The sequence below is a fragment of the Erpetoichthys calabaricus genome, chromosome 3 (genome assembly GCF_900747795.2).
Source record: "Erpetoichthys calabaricus chromosome 3, fErpCal1.3, whole genome shotgun sequence".
Classification (NCBI taxonomy): domain Eukaryota; kingdom Metazoa; phylum Chordata; class Cladistia; order Polypteriformes; family Polypteridae; genus Erpetoichthys; species Erpetoichthys calabaricus.
Genome location: NC_041396.2, coordinates 76114602 through 76135503, shown reverse-complemented (window position 1 = coordinate 76135503; position 20902 = coordinate 76114602). Strand labels below are relative to the sequence as shown.

The following is a 20902-nucleotide window of genomic DNA, read 5'->3' as shown; positions in this document are numbered from 1 at the left end:
CTTCAGGTCACTTTAGATTTTCAGGAACAAATAAAAATCACAGGGAGCTAAATCAGGCGAATAGGGAGGATTATCGAGGACAGGAATGTTTTTGTCAGTCAAAAACTGCTTTACGGAAAAGAGAAAATTGATATTGATTCGCTGTTCAATTTTTTCACCCGACAATATCGCGGCAACACGTGTAGCGATTGTTGTGCAAATACTGATGGGCTATTCACAGGATATACCTAGTCAGTTGGCGGTTTGAGAGGGCACGTTGAAGGAGATATAGTTCTATGATTCACATCTGGCCAACCTCCAGATGGTTTTCCAGGAAAGCCCCAAGCCTAGTCCAGTTATTTTTGTGTCTCACCTCGTATTCTCCCATCATTCCAAATGATACTGCGTTGTATACTGTAAGTTATTAGTATTTTTAATAAAATTGATTACCTACACTCTTTTCAGAATGTAGAAAATCCATTTGAAGTTAAAGTTCACGCTCATTTAACACAGACAAAAGTGAATTGTTAAGTGAAGCTGGATTTATGAAATGGGTTTATATCAAATTTAATTGTGTCAATGGTAGTCTAATAATACTAGTGGCTTAACTCTGACACAGCACCTGGGAATGGTAAATGGTAGAGCTAGCTTAGTCCATGGTAAAGTTGTAAATGAAATTTGATACTGATTTGAAACTTCAATTTCTACTCTTTTAAGGGTGAGACTTTTAATCTTTGTAAGACAAGTAAGATCTCTTGTTGCATCATCAATATGTACAACTAGGAAAGTAATTAAGTGTTGAGCCTTAGCCGTAAAAGCTGAAACACATCAATATATAACCCAAAAGAGAGACAGAGAGAAAATGTACAGCATGTAGCTATGGCAGGACCCTAGATAACTGTGGAAAAGTGAGAGAATGTCTACCAAGGATTAATGCTTTTGCTGCTGAGATTCAGATTCACTGTTCCATTCTCTGGAAAATAAAAATATGCCCAATAACCAGCCAGCCCGTTTGTATTGTGAAAAGGCATTATTGAGAGATGCATGTTGATTAAAACTTTGGGTTTGTTTTTATCTCAGTGTGGAATAATTTTTAGTCATTCATTTTCTAACCTGCTTAGTTCTGAACACAGTCCCAGGGATTTCGGGTGCTGGAGCCTATCCCAGCTAGCACAGGACACAAGGCAGGACAAAACCTGGACAGAGTGTCAGTACATCACAGGGCAAACACACACACTCCCCAACAACACACGAGGGCAAATTCAGTATCACCTATCTACTTGACCTGCATGTCTTTGGACTGTGGGAGGAAACCGGAGCCCCCTGAGGTAACCCATGTGGACACAGGGAGAACGTGCAAACTCCACACAGGGAGGACACAGGGCACAAACCCTGGTCTCCTTACTGTGAAGGCAGCAATGCTATCGCTGTGCCACCCAATCATTTTTAATCAGATTTATTATTGCCTTTCATCATTATTTCAGCAACATCATGGTCCAGTTTTTCATTCTTGACATTTTGCTCTTGTTCTGATGTATCATTAATTTGTATGTTATTTTTGTTGTATGATATTTTGTTTAATTTCGCTATGATATTTTGGCATTCTCCCTCTTTGTTGCTGGCCGCTGCCATTGTTTTGTAGGCAATGTGATGTACACCTCTGGCAGTACAATTGCACTGTGAACTCACATTTCATTTTGTAACTTCAATTCTATATCAGAACCTTCATATTATAAAGAACATATATGACAAATTAATGTTATTGACTCTGTGGCTGTTCTCCTGCCAAATCCTAAACTAAACACCTTTCCAATCTTTTTTGCTCTAAAGACATATTTTTTTTCTCTAGAAATCTATCATGTTCCAACGAACACATTAATAATCAGTCCAGGACTTCTGGAGACATTTATGCATATTCCAAAATTAAACTTTTAAGAGGCAATCAAAGCCAGAATGACCAAACGGAGAGCTTACATTAGAATGTTTGTTTATTGATCTTCTTGGCTGCAGCCCCACATCGCTTATGCCTCACAGATCCCTTCAAAGCACTAAAAGCCATAGCTTCAAAGTATCGGGATTACTGAAAGGATGTCAATGAAAACTACAGACATGATATTCCATCCATCTATTTTCCAACCCGCTGAATCCGAACACAGGGTCACGGGGGTCTGCTGAAGCCAATCCCAGCCAACACAGGGCACAAGGCAGGGAACCAATCCTGGGCAGGGTGCCAACCCACCGCAAGACATGATATTTCTTCATTTTATTTTCACATTCTGGATGTGCACATTTCCAGACTGTTTTTGCCCAAAAGGCAGTGTCACACTAAATGGCTTCAGATAGAATAGCTTTGAAGCTACTCGTGACATTCTTCCTCACAGCATCCTTTATGCTGGATGTTTTTACGTGAAATAAACACTCATTCCAGTTATTTAAAACAGAGAACAATGTGTGATGAAATTATTCCCAAGTTGGTTTTGCAGTCCTATACATATCTCCACAATCTGGAAGACATATTTGCTGAAACCTTTGTCCCTTTGACTGTAACCAGCTGGACCAGATGTGTTTACTTTCTTTTTTTTTAATAAGAACAGATTCACGTATCCCTTCAAGTTCCTAGACAAATAAATATATTCTATGATTGTGCAAAAATAACCTTTATTCAAAAGTTCTGAATGTATCCTTTGTTAAGTGTTAAGCTCACCTGAAGGGAGTCGGGTTTTCAGCTCCAGTAGTGCAGATATGAAGATTAATCACTTTTGCCTTTTAATCATTTAAACAACAATAGCCTAATTCCCTTAAATAACTGTATTATTTTAACAACTGTATGGGAACATTTTGAACATGCTGTTGAAATATTTGTTGCATCAGCAATCGTCAAATCAATTGGTCATCTCAGGATTATATCTAGCCTTGAGCGAGACATAGAAATTCAATTTTTAGCAGAAAACGTATAATTAGACTTCGACATGTATGAGAGTGCAGTGGTCAGCAGTGCCATCTCATTATGTGTGGACGTTTTCCATTTTAATGCTATATCTACAGTATGTGACAGTTTATTTCTTGTTTTCATTTTTGTTTCTTTTACATTTCAAATATTTGTTTTAATTGGAAACTCTGAATTGGGCGAGTACAAGAATAGTGTGTATACTGTACGTGCATGAGTGTGCCCTGCAATGGACGATCACTTCATGCAGGGCTGGCCGTTGCTTCTGACAGCTAAGATGGGCCTGTCATTGTCACAAGTCTAAACTAGACTGAGCGTACTCTGCAAGGATGAAAAGAAATTTAAAAATGGATTCTTCTGATTAATTTTTGTTATGCAATGGCTCTGCAATGCATTGTGATTACAGGTTTGGTCAGAGTGCATGTTCTTTTAATATTAATATTTAAAATCCTTGACAAAACGCTTTCCTTAATCAGTAAAATTTTAATTCCACTTGAATTTCTACAGCTTAAATGCCAAGTGTGATGATCATCTATTACTCATAATGATGAGTGACCAAAAAAGGTTTTAATGATATTCTGGGTCTGCATAGAAATTGTATAGCAGATCATGTAATGACAAGGGATTTTTTTTATAATATTAGCAAGTAACAAAATTAACAAATAAATTTGAACTTTAAAATTTCAAACTTCATTTTTTTTTTACAGTATACTTCCAGTTCTTCTGGAGGCGAGAGTTCCTGTGAAGAGGGGAGGATGCGTCGGCCTACCCAACTGAGGCCATTTCACTCTAAAAATGTGGTTGACCCAGATCTGCCTTTGCTACACTTATCCAGTGATCCTGACTACTCATCAAGTAGTGAGCAGTCTTGTGACACTGTCATCTATGTTGGACCTAATGGTTCTGCCCTGTCTGACAAAGAGTTGACTGATAATGAAGGACCTCCAGATTTTGTACCAATAATTCCCTCCCTGCAGAAAAACAAGGTGGACCCGGTAAAGCAACAAGATCTTCAAGAAGACATTGGTGAAATGTTGACAGGCAAGCATGAAAAAGACTGCTTAAAGTGCAACACTTTTGCTGAACTGCAAGAGAGGTTAGAGTGCATTGATGGCAGTGAGGAGGTCATTAAGTTTCCCTTTGAAGAGGTTCCTGCCCAAAATGCATCAAGCCAGTTGATCAAATATGATACAGTGCCAGCTCTGTTAGCAGATAACAAAATGGCTTCTGAGTCACACACAAACGAAAAGGTTGCCAAGAGTCACCAACCACAACATGATTTCGATGCTGTAGAAAATATGGGTGTGACTTCTTGTAATTCTACTTTTTCTTTAAACAGTGTGACAGCAAGCTGTAGTATGCATTCTACGTCTTTGCAGAGGATTCAAGGTTCATCCCTGCACTGCAGTAAGGAATCAGTGACCACCACTAACTCCACTGACAATAAACCTAGACCAATGGGATCTCCCAGACTGGGCATTGCCAGCCTAACCAAGACCTCTGAATATAAGCCTCCCTCCTCTCCCTCCCAGAGATGTAAAGTATACACTCAGAAGGGAGTTTTGCCATCCCAAGCTCCACCATCACCACAGAATTTGAGCAAAGAAAATGAGAGGTCTTCCACTGAATCTCTCCTGCAACCTGAAGTTAGAACCTCTCCAGTTGGAATGAGCCCACAAGTCATGAAGAAGTCAGCTTCAGTATCCTGTGAAAGCTGTTCTGAATTTACATTTAATGAAGAGCAGTACCTGGAGCTAGACTCAAAGAAAGAAGTCCAAAGCACTACAACAGTAACAGTGCAGCAGCCATTAGAGTTGAACGGGGAGGATGAGCTTGTCTTCACACTGGTAGAGGAACTCACAATCAGTGGTGTCATGGAAAATGGCCGCCCTACTAGTATCATAAGCTTCAACAGTGACTGCTCAGTCCAGGCCTTGGCATCCGGGTCACGTCCAGTCAGTATTATTAGCAGTATCAGTGAAGACTTGGAATGCTTCACTAGCGATTGCATTGGTACGGCTACTGCAACTTCCGAAGTCAGCATCACAAAATTCTTGCCAGTGCCCAAAGGGGAAGTGGAGGCAGTTGTATCAACCAGCCGGCGTTCTTCCATTAGTTCTTGGCTCAGTGAGATGAGCACCGGCAGTGATGGAGAGCAATCCTGCCATAGCTTTGTGGCACAGCCATGCTATGCCCAGGGTGAAGCATTAGCAGAACCTCATCAGCATGATGAATGTCATTATCTAAATGGTGGAGACATCTCAGTGGAAGAAAACATATTTGCTGATACAGAAATTTCAACAGAAAAGCACAATTTAAAGAGAGCCAGCCCACACAGAAATTATAAAACATCTGCACAGGGCAAATCAACTACTGCAGCTACAGTGCCTAGCTTGTCAAGCCTGGATGGTTCAGAGAGCTTTGCTGCTTTAAAGGCCAGTGTTGGTGTTCTTCCTTGCAGTATAAATGCTGGACATTTACAAGTGGCAGCTGAAGAGAGCACAGCTCTTAATGCTTCTCAGAGTCAAGATCCCAAAACATTTGCTTCAGTTGCCTCCAGTGAGATTAAGTTTCATGATCCTTGGCTGAAACGAGAAGAAAGCAAGGACACCAATGGCAAAGAAGTTACTATACCAGATAAAAGAGCCTCTGACCCTTTGAGAAACTGGAATTTGACTGAAAGATTCCATTCAAACAGTGAAGCATCGGGTTCTCCAGTATTTTCAGATAACACGAAGAGAGTAGTTGATGGCTGTGAAATGTTTTTGTCAAAGTCTGGAAGTCAGAGCCCTGTGTATTCCTCTGATATTCTAAGAACTGGAAGTCTTCCTAGAGGTTGGCATCGTATGAACAAACAAGAAGATTCTGAGGAGAATTTATTGAGGTTTTTGGGCATGGAAAGCAATGGTATAGTGGCTGCCACATCAACACCCTGCAGTCCAAGAGCGACTCTAGAAAGAAGATCAGCTTTAGCCAAGCAATGCATTCTCAGGCCTAAAGGAACACCACCTCTTCCACCTGTAAGGAAATCAAGCTTGGATCAGCGAAACAGAGCAAGCCCACAACATAACACAGGTAGTAGCAGCAGCAGTCAAACCGAGGAAATGGGCAGCAATGGAAAACTTAAGGGTCCAAATGTGGAAAGTAGTAGCAAACTTTTCAGTGCTAAACTCGAACAGTTAGCTAACCGTACCAACTCCCTAGGAAGGTCACATACTGGTCACTATGACTGCCTGTCACTCGAAAGAGCTGAGAGTCTCAATTCAGTAGGTTCAAAAACTAGTCTTGGAAGAGACAGTACCATGCCCAGAACTGGTCGCAGTGTGAATCGATCTTCTATCTCTTCGCCCACTGGTGCTAATGGCACCAGTGCTGCTCCTCAGTTTCCAAAGGTTAGTCAATCTAAGATTTCTGCGGTCAGCAAGCTTCTCCTTGCCAGCCCTAAAGCTCGAAGCCTTTCAGCTTCTAGTACTAAAACGCTTAGCTTCTCGACAAAGTCCCTCCCACAGTCTGTAAACAGGAGTTCCAGCTTGCCACCAAATGGAAAAAACCAAATGTCTTGGTCCACACAGTCTCTGAGTAGAAACCGTGCCTCGGGACTGGCTTCTAAGTTACCTTTGAGAGCTGTCAATGGTCGTATCTCAGAACTGCTTCAAGGAAGCATAGGCATTCGTAACAACCACCTTAGAGGAGCTTCAGATTCAGAGGAGAAAGGAGGCCCTCCAGGAGATGAAAAGCCAGTAGTTCATACACTTCCGTCTCCCTACAGCAAGATTACAGCACCACGGAAGCCTCACCGTTGTAGCAGTGGACATGGCAGTGATAACAGCAGTGTTTTGAGTGGAGAACTCCCACCTGCAATGGGGAAGACGGCGTTATTTTACCACAGTGGAGGAAGCAGTGGCTATGAGAGCATGATAAGAGACAGCGAAGCAACAGGAAGTGCCTCATCTGCCCAAGATTCAATGAGTGAGAACAGCAGTTCTGTTAGTGGACGAAGAAGCCTCAAGAATGCTAAGAAAAGAAACAACACTGGTAAGACGTGTCTGCATGTCATGTGTCTTCAAAAGGGACAGCACAACTGCAACTGATGCAGAGTATTTGTGCCTCTGATAAAGCTCTTGTAATATAAGCTTTAAACCTTTTGTTTTTCTTTTTTGAAAGAAAGAGACAACCATACAAATAATTTACCTAATATTCCTAAAGTTAACAATATTGCACTGGAAATATAAATGTACTGTACTTCCGTTCTCTAGTTTTTGTCTTACATGGTAAATCTGGAAGCCAAAACAGGTAATGTGCTGATCAGGTCATCATTATAATAAAGAAGAGGTTGACAAACTAAGCTGAAGCATTTAAAATTTTAAATCAAAAGGCTCATTTTCAACCTGTACTGAAGAGGTAAAGTACCAAATGTGCACTTTAGAGGATATCTCAGCTCCCCAAACCCAGATTTGGGCATTTTATCCAAAGTAAATATCTTTAAAGAAATTAATCCCCATCACAATTCTTCCTCTACCCTTCACACCTACCAGGTGAACTTCATCCTCTTTCTCTCCCGACTCTGGCTCACCTTGGGGAGGTGGACCAGTTCCTTTTCATTGCCACCTGGAAGCATTTCTAGGTTGGTAGACCTTTCCTAGGACAGGGAAGCCTCCTCCCAGCAACTTACTCTTGGTGGCAACCGAGCACCCCAACGGGACTCCAGCTCCCATGCTGCCCTGCAGGAGTACAAATAGGACTCCCAACAGAGGGATGCTGCCCCACAAGGGTACCAGGGGAACACATGGACCCAGGAGGCTACCTCCCTCTGTTCTTTCATTATGGCAGACTTCTGACCAGGAAAGAAGCACCACCTGCCTACCCATCCCCTTAAACTGTCCACTATTAAGGCCTCCCCACTGAGTACGAGACCGTAATAAGCCCTGACCATGATGCCAGTTCATCTGTGTCCTTTACACAGGTAAGACAAAGTGTATCTAGGGTTTAAAATTAAAAATATTTCATATCTCTTGCCTGACATGCACCCTTGGTGTACCCCCTACACCTTTTTTCAGTATTCTTGTGTGCCTCCCTCTCTCACATTCCCATAAATTCTGCGTCTCAGATTCTATCACTTTAAGGTGCCTTGCTTTGTTTTTTTTTCTTTTGACTACCACCAGTGGTAGATGGATGCCCATTACATTAGTGAATGCATCATTCATCTTTTTGAAAATACATAACCATATCTGAAGTCAACTCGGGTTATGTCTCATTAGTATTTAATGAGCCAATATTTTACAATAAGTTATTCACTTTGTTTTCATTGAAATGCTCCATTTCAACTCCCTTTTTGTAAAAATAAGAAAAAGCCAACAAGAAACTGAAGTTCACTCCCCTCAGTGTTTGTGTTTCAATTACTTAGTGCATTTTCCTTAATTTTTCACTTAAGCTGGCACTTAAGTCTTTAATCTGCCTCAAGAATGATTTAAGATATGAAGAAGTAGGGGTGATAGGGATGAGAACGGCGCTCGTACGCATGTGCCACATGTCCGCCCTGCCGGCCACTGCTGAGAGTTGATTCTACAATAAAATAAAAAGAGGAATAACCTTGGAGGTCAATCATCACCCCGAAAGTGGATAGTAGATGTCACGTATGTATACCAAATTTCAGGTAAATAGTTCAAATGGTTTGCGAGCTACAGGTGATTTAAAATCCTGGACAGACAAACGGACAGCCATGGTAGCGTATTATACAAGAAGATTATTATCCTTACTACTGAGCCACCACAGCCAAACTGACCAATCAGACCAAAGCCAAACTGACCAATCAGATTGCTCGGAGGAGACCAGATGCACACACACACACACAGACACACACACACACGCACACACAGACAGTAACGTGTTATTATATATTTGATCATTTGGTTTAAAACCTTTCCAGTGTAATAGAACTTGACTTTTTCCAGTGGTTAATTTGCTCTTTAGACTCAGACTTAGTTCCTCCCACGCCAGGTGGCGCATTGGGCGCCAGCCGTTTCAGTAGCAGGTTTTGTTTTTATGGGGTCGGGGTGTTGGCCCGACGCCCAACCCTCTTCCTTTTCCATCCTGGCTTGGGACTGGCAGCGGCGGAGTTAATTTGCTCTATTTGTTTACAATTAAATTTACTGCCTTACAAAGTTATGCTGCAGTAAAATGGTTCCTTCCCTCTTAGTACCTGAAAATATCATTTTAATCATATTGAAATCATTTTTGGAGGTACTAGTTGGGTAGCAGTATAGTGTACTTAGTGTAACCGTGACCACGTGCCAACAAGCATGGTGTAGATACAGATCTGTCCCCCTTAAAATCTTTATTTTCTTCCACCGAATATTATAAATTATTTAATTGAAATTCAGCCATCTATACATCCATTTTAAGAACCTGCTTGATCCAATTGAGAGTCATTGACAGCCAAAGCCCATTCTGGCAGGATTAGGACTAATGAAGGATACACCCTGGACAAAATGGCATCCTGTCACAGGGTATATTCATGCAGCCAGCCACAGCGGAACAGTTTAGTGTTGTTAACCAGGCACATGTGCACATCTTTGGGATTTGGAATAAGAACTGGAATCACTGAAGACAGCTGAGAAAAAAAAATGCAAATTCTACTTACGTAGAAATGTGAGCGAGGCAGGCTCTAAAGTGATCCTGTGGAGCTATAAATATTGTTTTTTCAAGCTCTAATTAGATGAGGGCAGTTTAAAATGTTCACACCTTCTACCGCATATCTACACATCTACAGTATCTATCCATTCATTTTTTTTAACCCACTTCTTCCAGGAATATGATATAAAATATTTAGTATGAGACATGAAGCTGTGATTTGTGTACATATTGTTTACCAATCAGGTAACACTTCTATGGTGGATGCTGTCTGAAGTCACTTTTTAGGTACAGGACTGTTGTAACAACTACTCAACAGTGAGATTATGTGACTTATACAAGGCCTGATGTTTAATTAAAGGTTGAGACCCACTATAAAAAAGCACAAACACAACATTCATTGAGTCCTGTAGTTCCTCTGGCACCATTTTTATGCTGTATCTGCATAATCAGATCAATCAGCAGTTGGTTTAAAAAAAGAAAATAAATGAAAAAGTCTTGCTGCAGAGGAAAAACCTGCATTGGCTGTCAGAAATCTGCGAGACCCCCTGTTTCTATGTTGAAAACACACCTCTATCTACAGGGGGCACACTAGGCCTTGTCTGTTACATTTTAGGTCTCCAAGAGCCCATGTGCAGCCAGCATACCTAATGCACATTAATTGCAATGCACAAATAAAAAAGGAAGCATTTACCAACTGTTATGTTGGCTTAAAAACAGAAATTACAAGCGTTTCATTAGCCATTTACTCCTGTGTATGAGCGCTGTGATACGAGACAAATAGTGTGTGCTTCTGGGGAGCCTGTCTGACCTCGATTCAGCAGTTACTCATTACAAACCATCAAAATACGCAGACACCGTGATATTCAGCAGTTTAACTCTAGAGATATTAATGAATGATGTTTCATGTTCATTATTGGTTATCCACAAAGCCATTGTGAATTTGGAAATTAAAAACCTCCGCATGGCCACAAGAGACTTGGTATGTACTGTATGAAGAGACTGAATTAAGAGGTAAAGAGCAGGTTAAAAATGATAGAAACATCATTAGCAAAGTATTCTTACACACACACACACACACACACACACACAAACACACACACCCCACCTCTCTCTCTCTCTCTCTCTCTCTCTCTCTCTATATATATATATATATATATATATATATAAATATATATATATATATGTAGAACAAATTTGTCAAAACTGAAGATGCTGTATGGCATGTTAAGTGCAGGTTGTTGGAGTCCCACCATCAACTAAATATTTTAGATTGCCTTGAAACAGATAGATAGATAGATAGATAGATAGATAGATAGATAGATAGATAGATAGATAGATAGATAGATAGATAGATAGATAGATAGATAGATAGATAGATAGATAGATAGATAGATAGATTTTCAGCTGTATTATGTTATTATCAGCAGCTTGTTTACAGTTTGTTTACCAACTCAAAGGATTTACAAAGCTAACATTTTAATACAAATTCCAAACAATTCAATATTGACACACTTTAGCACAGCGGTTTAGTTGAATAAAGACAAAATTAAAAAATCCTTTGATTGTAATTAAAATGTAAGCTAATTCACAGGAACCAAATGTCCAACAAACAAAAAGACATATCAGTTTTAATAACAGTTTAAATATTTCATTTGTACCAAGTTCTTGTTAAATCAATCTAGTGTTTTAAAAGGCTTAGTCTACAAACTGCTTAAGGGAAATAGAAATTAAAAGAAATAAACAAATGAGAAATGTGAAAAGTAAATCAGTGTTTTGAATTAGAAAGCATTTGTGCATTCTTTAGATGCTGTTTTATTAACAAAACTTTCTCCATTGGTACTAATCCAAATATTGCATTTATTTATTAATGCATTCATTTAATATTAATTTTTAATCATTTTCCCTTCCAAAGCTGTCACACATTTCTGGCTGTCTTAGGTGGACAGGTTTGGACAGAATATTTGTACTCGGTGGCAATCCAGACTTTGTCATTGCCTTTCCAAAGCCCACAATTTATTTCTCTTAATCCATATTTTGATCGCTTTGTTGATATTGAAAAGTGAAATTGCTTAACTAACTCGTCATCTTCTATAACAAGCTGGATGAATATGGAGTTTTACACAAAGTTACACAAAGAGAAAATAAAAATTCTCATTACTGGTAGTGATCAAAATAGAAGAAAGGTAGTAAGCAGAGTAGGAAATGTGACAAAACACTCTAAAGGTAAAGTTTGCAATGCTGTTTAACCCCACATTGACCATATAACAGAAATGGCCTTTTTCATCTAAGGATCATTGCATAACTTAGACCCTACCCGGCACTCAAGATGATAAGAATCTTACTAGTGTATTTGTTGTTAGACTACGGTTCGGCTACTGTAATGCCATGTTTACAGGAGTACCTAACTATGTTAACAGAAAGACCAGAGCTGGTCCTGAATGCTGCAGTAAGAGTATTGACACACACCAGAAAGAAGGAATGTATCACACCTGTTTTAGCATCTGGTTGCCTGTTTCATTCAGCATTGATTTTAAAATTGTATTACAGTTTAGTTTTATGGCACTTAATGGCACCAGCATACATCTCAGGATCCTTAAACAAAGATAGATAGATAGATAGATAGATAGATAGATAGATAGATAGATAGATAGATAGATAGATAGATAGATAGATAGATAGATAGATAGATAGATAGATAGATAGATAGATAGATAGATAGATAGATACTTTATTAATCCCAAGGGGAAATTCACATACTCCAGCAGCACCTTACTGATTACAAAAAACAATATTAAATAAAAGATTGATAATAATGCAGGTAAAAACAGACAATAACTTTATATAATGTTAATGTTTACACCCCCGGGTGGAATTGAAGAGTCACATAGTGTGGGGGAGGAACGATCTCCTCAGTCTGTCAGTGGAGCAGGACAGTGACAGCAGTCTGTCGCTGAAGCTGCTCCTCTGTCTGGAGATGACACTGTTTAGTGGATGCAGTGGATTCTCCATGATTGACAGGAGCCTGCTCAGCGCCCGTCGCTCTGCCACGGATGTCAAACTGTCCAGCTTCATGCCAACAATAGAGCCTGCCTTCCTCACCAGTTTGTCCAGGCATGAGGCGTCCCTTTTCTTTATGCTGCCTCCCCAGCACACCACCGCGTAGAAGAGGGCGCTCGCCATAACCATCTGATAGAACATCTGCAGCATCTTATTGCAGATGTTGAAGGACGCCAGCCTTCTAAGGAAGTATAACTGGCTCTGTCCTTTCTTACACAGAGCATCAGTATTGGCAGTCCAGTCTAATTTATCATCCAGCTGCACTCCCAGGTATTTATAGGTCTGCACCATCTGCACACAGTCACTTCTAATGATCACGGGGTCTATGAGGGGTCTGGGCCTCCTAAAATCCACCACCAGCTCCTTGGTTTTGCTGGTGTTCAGGTGTAGGTGGTTTGAGTCGCACCATTTAACAAAGTCATTGATTAGGTCCCTATACTCCCAGATGTCCCATACAGAGATTTGTGGCAGTGCTGGTCAACTGATTGTTCTGACTGAGTTAAACACAAGCAAAGTGAAGCTTTAAAGTTTTATGCTCCAAACTGAACACATTATTGCTGGACATATAGCAGGCACCTACTGTTAAAACATTGTGACATAAACAATTATTGTGTTTATTCTTTTTTTTATTGGCTTTTACTATTTGTGTCTTTTTATTATCATTTTATCAGTTATATATTTTTGAAATACTTTGTGATGCATTTTAAATGTAGCAAAGGTGCTCTATAAATTCATTTTATGTCATTATTATTTTTATATTATTACTGTGTAGCTACACAGGAAGTACTAGATATGCTGTGGTCTACAAGAAAGATTTGACAGAGACCTGAAGAAAAGTTAGGGCAGCAACCGAGGCGACCCGTTTAATGCACAAAACAAACATAATTACAAAGACAAAAGGAAAAGGCGCTCGAGTGTGCAGCAGCTGAAATGAAGGCAATTGCCTTGAAAACCGGCCTTGAAATGGCCGTCTGAAAGTTGGGTCAGGTTTTGGGCAGCTCCCCAGTGGTCGATGCTATGCTCTAAAAAGCGATGTTATCTTTTGGGTCTGTCTGGACTGGAAGGGATGGGGCTTCTCCATCTCAATTGCCCTTATTGGTCATCTTCTCGGCACTGCAAGGGAAATAACAGGAGACAAGACCGTTAGTGACAGCGCCCCCTCTCATCCTGGCGGGGTATCACATACCACCGATGAGTCCAGAAGGTGGTCCTCAGCATGACAATGTATATACTTACTGTTTCACACCTACTTAAGTCCAATTCATGGTCATGGGAGGCTTTAGCTAACTCCAACAGCACACAATGCAAGGCAGGAATCAAGCCTGACAGAGGTGAAAGTTCATCACAAGATTTATTAACATGACAATTAAGAAATGGCAGTTAACTTAACATGCACATCTTTGGATATGTGGGAGGGAAGTCCATGCAGAGGTGAGGAGAACATGCCAGCTCCACACAGACTGGCCAAGGGATGCAAATCTGAAAGACTAAATCTTAAATCTGTGAAGCAGAAGTGCTGACCACTGTGCCACTACAGGAATACAGGAATGTCATTCTTATTAATATCAAGACTAGACAGCTAAACAGCAGGTTGTGATTACAAATGATTCAGAACTGGTATTTCCAAATCCAGCTTCACACCAGTGCAAGTGATGGGGCTGCCAGTTTGCCGCAGTGCCTCCTAAAGGATGTACAATGAGAGCGAATCAGTGCTTTTATAAGGTCTTGGTGCCTGGCCATTAGTAGATGCATTATGGGTGGCGCAGTCTAACGTGTTGTTGTTGGTGCTTTGTGAGTGTATTAACAGCAAGCAAAGTGTTTCAAGATCTTGTTCATTAGCAGTTATGTGATTGGTGAACACACCTCCAGTTCTAAAGCGTCACACGCCATTCAGCGTATACACACGGGCATATTTAACAATTAACATTTCCACACATAAACCTCTTCACATGACAACTACAACAAAAGCATAAAACACACATTTGAAGCAGTACACTCTTTCATTGCATTTTACAATTAACTGCAGAAAATGTTAGGGTTAGTTTAAAAGTAAGAATTCCAGCTCTGTAATTTCCAGTCAATTGCAGTTATGATCATCTACATGAATCAAGCAGACTGCCTTCGTGTAAAATCTGTACGTTTAGTTCATAGTGAGATGATGAGGTGAAGGTTAGGGTGAATATATAGCAGAAAGGCAAAATGTTGGATACTCTGAGACCACCCTTAGAAGAACCTCAAGAACTGACAAGCACTCTGCTGATGACTCAGACTTCTCGGTTGCAGATTTTCACCTTTCCCATGCTGTCACATGCACTTGGAGGACAGCAAGTCACACATTTTTGTGTTTCCAATATTCACCATGTCTAGTGCAGGACTGCTTTGAAGGTTTCTTTGCACATTTGCAACTTTTTCTTTCCGTGGCACTAACTTTCCCACTAACCAAGTGCCTTAGAAGGCCCAGCTAAAGTGTAGAATTTCACCAAGTCAGTCGTTGAATTTGGAAAAATACATCAGCATATTATTAACATACTGCAGATATTTGTACTGAAAGAGGGTCTCTAAGCTATTTTTACATTTACATGTTGGGTTTAGCATATTCAGCGTGTGGCGTTTTTATATTACCATCTGCTTGTCATTGATTTTGCTTTAATTTACTCAACTTTTCCATGTTTTCTAGGGTCTCAGCGGCGTCGCTTGATTCCAGCCCTTTCTCTGGATGCAACTTCGCCAGTCCGGAAACCAGCTAATAGTCCGAGTGTGCGCTGGGTGGATGGACCTCTGCGACCAGCACAAAGAGGACTGACAGAACCCTTTGAAATCAAAGTGTATGAGATTGATGATGTGGAGCGTCTTCAGAGGAGGAGAAGGGGCGTAGGAAATCGGGTAAGGCTGGCTGCCTCCAACGGCGCAACAAGCCATACTAAATTCCCTTGCATATTGTTGCGAATGGAGATGGTGTTAATGTATGCACTACAGCACTTTTTGTTAGGTAGCACTGACTGATGCCAAACTCACAGGCACTTCTTGTCCCAAATACACATGCTGTTCAGCTCCATGTAGTCTTTTCTCATATACTGTACATGCCTGTCAAAATAACCTGATTATTCACAGACACCTGGTTTCTCAAATGCCATGTAAACTCTTCTTTCAATTAGAGAAATCGGCTTATTGGTATCTGAGAAGCCTGATTAATTTGATTACATCCAGTTTTGGGAACAACAGTTTCTTTTACGGTATTGAAGAGATGAGGTGGAATGGCTGTCTGCATGGTGTGAAGACAACAATCTATCTCTCAATGTCGACGAGACAAAAGAGATAATCGTGGACTTTAGAAAATCACATCCTGCCCACATCCCACTCAGCATCAACGGTTTAGATGTGGAGACTGTTAGGAGTACCAAGTTCCTCTGTGTGCACATAACTGAGGAACTTACGTGGACACATAACACCTCATCACTAATCAAGAAAGCCCTGCAGAGACTACACTTCCTGAGGTGGCTGAAGCGAGCAAATCTTCCCCCTTCCATCCTCACCATGTTCTACAGAGGCACCATTGAGAGTGTTCTGACCTGCTGCATCACTGTCTGGTATGGCAACTGCAACATATCTGACCGCAAGCACCTGCAAAGGATAGTGAAGACAGTAGAGGACATTATTGGGGTGCCTCTCCCTTCACTCCAGGACATATTTTACAAACGCAGTGTCCACAAGGCCTACAGCATTGTGCAGGAGGACCCCTTACACCCCTCACATGAACTTTTCACACTTCTGCCATCCAAGAGAAGATACTGCAGCATCAAGGCCAGATCTGCCAGGCTGCAGGAGAGTTTTTACCCCCAAGATGTTAGACTCCTTAACACCAGGCTGCCCCCTGGGATCTGCCACACGGCCTCAACCACCAAAACAGAAACTTTAATACATGCGAGCCACTTGCTTGCAAAGACGAGTGTGCAGGTAGAGAAGAACTGAAAATCTCCTACTGACCTTTAAGTATTTTGACACTCTTGATATCCTTCTGCTGTGAAACATTCTGACCTGTCATTGTTTACACATGTCTTAAACAACTATTATCATACACTGATAATTTCTGTATTATCTATATCTATTATTTATTATTTATGTATTATATTACATATCTATTGACTATATTTATGTATCTAGATTGCACATACCATACATTGCATCAATGTTCATATTGCTAACTACACGTCAATATTGCTGCTACTTCTTTGTCTTATCTTTGCACAATGTCTTGTCTTGTTTGTGTTTTAATTTTAAATTTAAATCTTGATTTTAATTCTATATTTAATTTATTATTTGCACTTCATGTTGTTATACTGTGGACCCTGAGCTTCACAATTTCGTCTATCTGTATACTTGTATATAGTTGAGATGACAATAAAGTTCACTTTGACTTTGACATATCAGGCCAGAAACTGCAAAGGGGGCAGCAAACACTCAGTTTAGGGTTACTAGTTATCCCTGGTGATGTGTGTGTTTTTGAAATTTCCTGGGAGCTCTGAGGTAGTAGCACCACTATACAACTAACCTCTATGCCACCATTCTGTTCTTACATCAATGTTAAATTTCAAAACTACCATTTAAGGTATGGACATCTAAATATGAAATGTTTACTGATAAAAAACAAGTTCAATAACAAAGGTCACACTATGCCCAGCACTTTCTCACAATTGTTTTTCCCTCTCATGCATCACTTATCAACTTTGTACCAACCGCTTGTGATTGTGAAGTCAGATGAGTGCACCTTGCGTAAAGTAGAGTAATGGATGTTGGTTTTAATATGGCTTTCTTCTCATTGCAGGAATTGATATATTTTAATGCCAAGCTAAAAATCTTAGAGCACCGGCAGCAGCGTATCTCAGAGGTCCGAGCCAAATATGAATGGCTGATGAAAGAGCTGGAGGTGACAAAGCAACATCTGATGCTGGAACCGAACAAGTGGATAAGTGAATGTGAGTTGGCCGACTATCTTATTTCATATGTCAGTGTAGGCTCATCTCAAATGTGTCCAGGGAGTTCTGTGTGCAGGCGTGCTTTTTAGGTTTTCTGACAGTCAGTCTTTATTCAGCCAAAACTTTATAACACAAACTAGGCAACAAGCAACTTTGGAAAATGGGCCATCAATACTGAGAGTCTGTGAAAAAGCACTGAATATCCTGGCATCAAATCAGAATAACAACAAGCAGTTGATTGCACACCGGAATCAAATGATGAGCAATGCTGATGCAGAGCAAAATAACTAAATGAATTATTGGGAAGTGCAGCCTTCATATATGGAGAACAGGAATTTGTAGTTTGTGTCTTTGCTCATTTTTTTTGATGGTCTTCTCACCTACAGACTCCTGCTTGCAGTTTTCTGTATTTGTCCTCAGTGAACAGTATTCTGTGTCTGCATCAGATTATTCTGGGTAGGCAGGGTCATCTTAACAGTATCCTAGCCCCCCGGGCAAAGTAGAGCACTGGAGCCCCTGTTTGGATAGCAAAACAGAAACATACATAGGCATCAGAAACATCGTGGGCTCCTATGGCCAGTGGCCATTGTGCCCATAAATGTGGGTAGGCTTTGACTCCCAGTAATCCTAAGCATGGCTTGTGCTGCGTCTTCATTGAATCCTCACAAATGTTTAACTATGTAGAGGAATATTTGGGTGAAGTCAAAAGCGATGGTCATGCCGATGAAAACCATGTAGAGATTCTCAGATTAGGGTCAGGGTTGCAGATCTAAAGACAATGCAGTGTCATCACTTCTCTTTGGTTTATGTGCACATTTCTCTGGCATTAGATAACAGTTTTCATTTTTTTTTTCTGTTTTGACAGTCGATTTGCAACAAACCTTTGAGGTCGACTCTCTCGAATATCTGGAGGCCCTGGAGTGTGTGACTGACAGGCTGGAGAACCGTGTCAACTTTTGCAAGGCTCACCTTATGATGATCACATGCTTTGACATCACTTCTCGGCGGCGATAAGAACTCAAACGTGGATTCCCCTCTGAGACACGCGAGATGGAGACGGTCCTTTGTAATGTCTATAAATAGGTCAGCGAAGCGGAGTTACTGGATGACAGAATGGACAGGTTGAATGCTAAAGAAGCACGATCCAGAAGGGCACTGTTGTTGTTAAGTCTGTTAAAGGAAGGGATTTCTCTTTGTGCGTGTACAGGATTTCACAATTTGTAATCTCCTGCAAGATGGAAAGAGCACTTTTGAGTCTAGGATTGTAAATATGGATGGATGACAGACTGCCAGCAAAGAGCCGCCAAATCAAGAATAAAGGACTACAAGTGCCTTGCTAAGATTTCAATATCCAAACATTTCCGTATTTGTGTACAGATGGTGCTAGCTTAAAAGAGGAAAATAAAAATGCAGCTTATTTAAATTGATGTTTTCCAACTTGCTGTTTAACAGTAGTTTGTATTTGTATTGTTATAAACTAGTCAGGAAGCAGCATATTATTGACTGTTTCGTTTTGGTTTGTTGTTTTTTTTTTTTTTATTTTTTTTTTTTACCTGTTTTAAAACTGTAAGGCCACAGAACTGATGCCTAGGGTCTCTTTGGCCAGCACGCTCATCTACTGTCCAAGCAACCACCACCTTGACGTTTATGCAGGTACACAAATCCATCGTGTGGTCGCCGGCAAAGCAGACATCGTGTGGACGACCCAACAGCAGAATCCAATGGCGTCAGCCCGCCTTCATATCAGTCAGGAGCAGTTTACAAAAAAAAAACACTTGCATAAAATTTATCAAAGAATGTATGGCAAGCGTAAGATTGTAAGATGGGAAGTAGTGCACGTCTGCCTTAAAGACACTGAAGGCTTTATTCATTGACTTCTTCTGCTAAATTAAACATTCCTCATAAAAGGGGGTAAGAGAAACATAGAGTGCCCGTTAGATCTATTCTAAAGTAACACAATTATTCTAATTATTCTTAGAGTGGATCATTAGAAGTGCACTGGTCTTTTGCACCGGAGTGGAATGTGAAGGTGTTTTTAGTCGAATCGTTCATGTCTCACGGGCCGGTGGGCCGGTGCTGCCTTCAAACACTTAGCTGTTATTTCAGAAGTTACTTCCACTCACAGTGTGCCATCGAGACATCATAGCTTGACAGTATTTAGTAACGATGGCTGCGTCGAGAGAGAGAGAGAGACAGAGAGATCTGGTTTGCTGTTTTCCTGATGAAGTCCTCGCCTGCTAGACGGTGTCCGCCACATAATGCCTGTGTAAGATGATTCAGTTATTCTTTACTATTTTGTTTTTTTATAATGTTTTTTCCTCAGAGAAATCCCCTAACCAAATTTTTTTTTCCAGATCTAGTTAATAGAAAAATGTAATTTTTCTGTACCTATCAGCACAGTTCTAAGACAATGCATCGATTTTTTCTGTGGTCATATTTCAGTGGTGCACAATTTTATTAATATTTGTTACTATCTATGGTGCTTGAGGCATTTTTGGCTCTAAATGTTTATATTCTAGCTTGTTTTCTATGCGAAATTTTCCCCTTTTCCCCTTTCACCCCCTTCACCCTTTACTCATTTATCTGGTGCGCCCAGACAGCCGACGCTGTTTTTGCTAACATACCCTTCCTCTTCCTCCTCCTCCTCCTCTTATCGTATGAAGGATATAATTTATTTGTAAACTCAGGATGCTTATGTTTGACCAAGTTGCTTGTATTTTTTAATTTATTTACACTTCATGGTTTGCTAAGTGCTATGCATTAAAATCTGTACAGTTGCCGATTCCATTTCATAAATATATAAATATATATAAATAAATATATTTTCTTTTCTTTAAATGCACCTGCCACTGAATTATATTGGAAAGTTGGATGCATCAAGACTGACAGGGACAATCCCGAGCTGAAAGGGTCTTTTAATCCTGCTTGATGGGATATGACAGACCACACTAAAGGAATCTTAATGTAGCAGCACGGGTGTCAATCAGCTGGGCGCACTGACGGCAAATTTCCAGTTTGGTCAAGTTAGTGGCACGTTAATGGTGCTTGATGCTGGTTCAAAAGTTCATATATTAAGTTTCTGTCAAGACAAAAGTTGAATGTAGGCTTTCTGCCAAATTCTCGGCACTTCTGCTCCAAGCTGATAGGTCGAACCCGGGAGACGACGTAGTAACATTGATTCCAGCCTGTGTGCCAGACAGCTGCCATTGCCATCTCTACAGCTGCACATGCTACATATCAGCCACTTCTGTCCTAAAAATCAGAGCTCAAAATAAAATCGTTATGAGGAGTTAGGATCCATCACCTTACAGAT

General features: G+C 40.5%; 1 protein-coding gene across 1 annotated transcript in view; it reads left to right on the top strand.

Moving 5' to 3' along the window:
- Positions 1 to 20407, top strand: part of kif26ba (kinesin family member 26Ba) — a 383822-nt gene extending 363415 nt beyond the window's left edge. The window contains exons 12-15 of the mRNA XM_028796933.2: positions 3634 to 6961; positions 15294 to 15499; positions 17439 to 17589; positions 18455 to 20407. Coding sequence (XP_028652766.2) covers positions 3634 to 6961; positions 15294 to 15499; positions 17439 to 17589; positions 18455 to 18603 — 3834 coding nt within the window. The 3' untranslated portion in view covers positions 18604 to 20407. The remainder of the gene's footprint in view (positions 1 to 3633; positions 6962 to 15293; positions 15500 to 17438; positions 17590 to 18454) is intronic.
- Positions 20408 to 20902: the final 495 nt, after the last annotated feature.